At 36.1% G+C, this 5,400-nt stretch overlaps 1 protein-coding gene across 1 annotated transcript; it reads left to right on the forward strand.

Annotated features, from left to right (window-relative positions):
* The first annotated feature begins 2,863 nt into the window (after nucleotides 1-2,863).
* On the forward strand, nucleotides 2,864-3,495 carry LOC110646942 (17.3 kDa class II heat shock protein-like). Its single transcript, XM_058129827.1, has one exon. The coding sequence runs from the start codon at nucleotides 2,966-2,968 to the stop codon at nucleotides 3,434-3,436; it is 471 nt and encodes a 156-aa protein (XP_057985810.1). The 5' UTR covers nucleotides 2,864-2,965; the 3' UTR covers nucleotides 3,437-3,495.
* The last annotated feature ends 1,905 nt before the right edge of the window (nucleotides 3,496-5,400 follow it).

A 5,400-nucleotide genomic window follows, 5' to 3' on the forward strand; every position in this document is an offset into this window, starting at 1 on the left:
ATTGGGTCAATTAAACCTAGAACCAATCAGAGGGTGACATGTGGCAAGAGTTTTATGTGTTGACCTACCTATATAAGTGTTGTTATGAAAAGAAAAAAAAAACAACCAGCAGCCTCTTTCTTTGGTGCCGCCACCCAAGAAGGTTTCTCTCCTCTTCATCTTCTTCTCTCATCTATTCTAAGAGATTAGCAAATAATCTATTGAATCAATTTCTAGTGTCCTGTTTACATCTTTAATCTCTTAAAAGGCAGAACTTGATTTTCTAAATAATAAAAAAAGCTTTAGAAGTTATTCAAGAGCTGCCATAGGTGTTCTTGGTGTGGACAAGCTAGAGGGACAACATCTGGTGTCCTGAAGACGCATCCGAAAGGCACAAATGCACTGCAGTACATCAAGAGGTTAGTGTATTTATTTTTTATTTAATCTAGGGTTCTAAAATTAATCTGATTAATTCTAAAATGTTAAATGCAAAATACAGATCCAAAAACATATTAAAAGAGTTTTAATATGTTATTTATCATTGAAATCAAATAGTTAAAAATAAATCTTGCATGATGCATGTGACCCTAGGTGAAAATTTTTGAATTCAATGGTATAAACTTGTGATTTTCATGCTTCCGCTCCTTCATCTTCTTGTAGGCCACTCCATCCGCCTTCTGCTCAAGATTGTCAAGTTTGCGAGAGGGATTATAAGAAAGGAGGGATCTTCACTTTCAATTATGTTGAATCGGGCCAAAGTTTAATTTTCATACCAAATAATTTTCTTCATATGTAGCTTTTTTTTCCCTTGAATTTAAGACTTCACATTATTTTGTTATTTTAAGCTTTTAATTGGTCTATCATGAATCTAAAATATAAATACAAATATATAATACATATGTTTAATAAGTAAATTTTACTAATATCTTTAAATTTATGATAAATTGAGTGTATGCAAGAAAAACCCAGTTTATATGTCGGTGTGTTCGAGTGTTTTGGACTAGAGTTGACATAGTGGAATGGGTCTGCAAACACGAACACCTGGAAGTCGTGGATTACCAGGGCATTTCTCTGCTCTTTATCTCCATGTGGGAGTTCAGTTTGGAACTTTCTTAATGGGCTACAGAGGAGTGAACCCTATAGATCTGAAAAAATTAATTCTGAAAAAATTCAAAATAATAAAAAAAATACATAAACCTATAGATCGGGCGAACTAACCCTTCAAACTACTAACTTAACAACAAATCTAATATCAACATTAGTTTCCTTCAACAAATATGCAAAACAACAAAGAAAAGAAAAAAAAAAGCATATAATGAAAATAAATTGTATAAATCATCAAATAACTCACCTCTTTTAGTCTTTTTCCAAGAATTAGCTTTGAAAAATAGAGTAATCTACTAATCCTAGCCAAGATTCTTTAAAAACAATGAAAGGAGAGATATTGTATGAAGAAATGAGGAAACTTTGAGTAAAAATTTGAGAAAAATTGAAGCTAAAATGCAGCTACCGAAGTGCTGCATGCAAAGACAAGAAAAAAAAACACCAAAACATTGTGCACATCTTATCTAATTATAACATTATAGTCCCTCAACTTAAAAATATAACATAAAACCCCATCAACTTTTAAATTTTATACAGTAAAATCCCTCTAACCTCTAATTACTGATTTTTCAGTTAAACGCTGACCTGGATAGTTCCAACATGGAGCTTAGTCCATATTTTTCTTTTCTCTCTCAAACTATATATAAATTGAATCATTCTCTTCTCTGTAGACAGAATAATTTTTTATATGTAGAGAGAATAATTTTACACTTTACATAAGAGAAGAGAGAGAAATATTAACTAAGCACCATTTGGGAGCTGTTCACATCAGTTTCTAACTGGAAAATCAATAATTGAAAGTTAAAGAGATTTTACTGTATAAAATTTAAAAGTTTTGGCAGTTTTATATCACATTTTAAAGTTAAAGGACTATAGTGTTACAACTATATAAGTTCAGGAACAATTGTTGAAATTTATTTCAAGTAATGGCCATTACTGTTACGTAATGGTGTAATCCCGTTACAATTGCAACTCCCTATTTGCCCATAAATAACGGCCTCACGAGTAACGAAACCCTTCAATACCCGTAAATAATGGCCGTTACGTTACATATCGGCCGTTATTTGAAACCATGGGCATGGTAGTGTATGCATTGCTAGGCATTCTTCTTGTAAGCCACTCCATCTGCCTTCTGCTCAAGATTGTCAAGTTTGCAAGAGGGATTATAAGAAAGGAGGGATCTTCACTTTCGATTATGTTAAATCGAGCCAAAGTTTAATTTTTGTACCAAATAATTTTCTTCATACATAGCTTTTTTTTCCCTTGAATTTAAGACTTTATATTATGCATTTTTTTCTGCTATTTTAAGTTTCACTAATGTCTTTAAATTTATAATAGTTCTGAGTGTATGCAAGAAAAATTCAGCTTATATGTCGGTGTGTTCGGGTGTTTTGGACGTAGTGGAATGGGTCTGCAAACACGAACACCTGGGAGTCGTGGATTACACAGGGCTTTTCTCAGCTCTTTATCTCCATGTGGGAGTTCAGTTTGGAACTTTCTTAATGGGCTACAGAGGAGTGAACCCAGCCCATTCTAAGGCAATTCTCACAACCCATGGATATGAATTGGCTTACTTGGATCTGGAACTACAAAGATTATTGTAAAAACAATGTTGGAAACAGTTACCATTAGCCGGGTAATGAATCCTTCTTAATTCTTCCATAACCTTCTAGACTCGTAATGGAACCTCCTGGAAGCTTTCCTCATTCTCCACTTTCCTCCAGAAACTTCCTTTTGAAACCCACTCCCCATGGCCACTTTCTATATAAGTACTCCGACGCTCGTGGCCCCCAATCGCCAAGTACGAAATACGTCTGCTAAAGAAGAACAGGAAGCTTCTGTTCCCTGCTTGTGATAAAATAGTCGATTGAAGAAAAAAGAAATGGATATTAGGTTGTTGGGTCTCGAATCACCCTTCCTTTCCACCATCCAGCGTCTGATGGACACCACCGATGAAGCCGAAAAGTCAATCAACGCGCCGACTCGTACTTATGTAAGGGAGGCGAAGGCCATGGCTTCAACTCCGGCCGACGTCAAAGAGTATACCAACTCCCTTGTGTTTATTATCGACATGCCAGGGTTGAAATCTGGGGACATTAAGGTCCAGGTGGAGGATGACAAGGTGCTGCTGATCAGCGGAGAAAGGAAGCGGGAAGAGGAGAAGGAAGGTGCTAAGTATGTGAGGATGGAAAGAAGGGTCGGCAAGTTTATGAGGAAGTTTGTACTGCCTGAAAATGCTAATGCTGATGCCATTTCGGCGGTCTGCCAGGATGGGGTTTTGACTGTCACTGTGGAGAAGTTGCCACCGCCGGAGCCCAAAAAGCCCAAGACTATTGAGGTTAAGATTGCTTGAGGATTATTATTGTGTACCATCTATGGTTGGGTACTGCAAATAAAGTAGGCTTTGTTAGAGCTTGGTGTGGATTATGACTATGAGCAGTCTGTTTGGGTTTTTTTTTTTTTTTTTATGGGGTGCTGATGTGTTTTTTTTTTGAAAATGCATGCAGCTTGCATTAAAAAAAGCCCAAAGGCATCATCATACAGAATAATAGAAAGTTGAGGGGATGATTGTTGATCCAATTATAAGGGGGTAAGTCACTCAAATATAATTTAGCTATACAATCAGCAGCACGGTTTGCTGATCTTTTAACCATTGAGAACATAATGGGAGGGTGTGATGAGGATATGCTCTTGATGGCTGAGATTGTAGTTTGAATTTTCCAACAGCATGTGACATTTATCTTTAAGGCTGTAATAGCAATCTCCGAGTCTGCGTTCAAAATGAAATGTTATAAAAGTTGCTTTTAAAATTAAAATCTTCTTTGCTTTTCTCCCTATTTCTTATGCACGAAATTAAGAATAATCCCACTAACTAGTGCCATTCATCAAAATTGAATCTAAGAAATGTAAACACTTAGCAGGTGAAATGATCTCCTGCCGCATACAAGTTACGGAGATTGCCATGCAATTTCCATAAGAGGTATAAAAACAGGAAAATCCAGCTTATTAAGTACTAATAACAGATCATTAACAAGAATGAAATACGTATAGAGTAAATGTTTGCAAGTTCAGACTTATATTGGAAAATGTTCATCCTGGATACAAACAACTTTCTCTCTGTTTCAAAATTTTCAATCTATGGGGAAAAAAAAGGGTGGGTCGAGGAACAGGTATAATTTACTTTGATTCTTCGAAGTTACTGGACCAGTTTTGTTCTGTGGGTTCTCCTCTGCAAAATTAGCCTAGAGTACCATATTTTCAATGCTCCACTGTTGACCGCAGGCATCAAAAAATTTTTTCTGTTCACATGGCTGTATCTTTCAAAATGACGTTTCTGAGTTGAAATAGTTCTAGGAGTGTTTCTAATTCCATTTTGTTCTTCTGAATAATTAATGCTGCTGGTCTTGACAAAAAGAGCAATGAGGAACCCCTCTTCGTCCTCAATTGGATCTGTTCGAAGTAAATGCTTAGCTGCAAGATAAGAAACAAGCAATTGTTAACGATTATTTCCATATATAGATATACACACACACACACATAATGCAAGTCCACATTGTGTTATGCATTTAATCACATTACAAATTCTACTCTGTTAGAAGAAAGAATACAAGTAATGAAGAAAAGGATTGTGTATTTGTCTGTGTCCCATTTACAGAGATATTACATCTATTTATACATGAGAATATGAACTAATTTGGACAAGAATAATAATTGCTATAATTATGCTACACAAATCTCCTATAATCATCTTGATTCTTTGTAATTATGTTACACAAATCTCCTATAATCATGCTGATTCTTTGTAATTATGCTAACACCCCTCAAACTCAAGGTGGTAGCAGTGCCAACTTGAGTTTGCTTAAGAGATCCCAAAGCGGCGGGAGGATGCGTTTTGGTTAATATATCAGCGGTTTGGCTGACAGAGGAGATAGGAATCAAACATATGGTGCCATGAGCAACATGATGACGTACAAAATGACAATCAATTTCGATGTGTTTGGTACGCTCATGAAATACATCATTATGAGAAATCTGTATGGCACTTCTATTATCGCAATGGAGTATTGTGGCAGAAGAATGAGTGACACCCAAATCGATTAATAACCACCGTAACCAAAGTAATTCGATGTAGCATCGAAGAGCACGATATTGATTACGTGCTAGAACGCAACAACAGTTTGCTTTTGCTACGCCAAGAGATAAGAGAATTACCCAAGAAGAAACAATAACCGGTTGTAGAGCGGCGATGCGCCGATCACCACCAATCAAAGATCGAGTAGCGGATAATACTAGGGAGGAGGTAGCGGAAAAGTGCAA

Source organism: Hevea brasiliensis, chromosome 11 (genome assembly GCF_030052815.1).
Source record: "Hevea brasiliensis isolate MT/VB/25A 57/8 chromosome 11, ASM3005281v1, whole genome shotgun sequence".
Lineage (NCBI taxonomy): Eukaryota > Viridiplantae > Streptophyta > Magnoliopsida > Malpighiales > Euphorbiaceae > Hevea > Hevea brasiliensis.

Bases quoted from the DNA above. Each gene is read 5' to 3' on its own strand.
- LOC110646942 (XM_058129827.1), top strand. From the start codon at position 2,966: ATGGATATTAGGTTGTTGGGTCTCGAATCACCCTTCCTTTCCACCATC.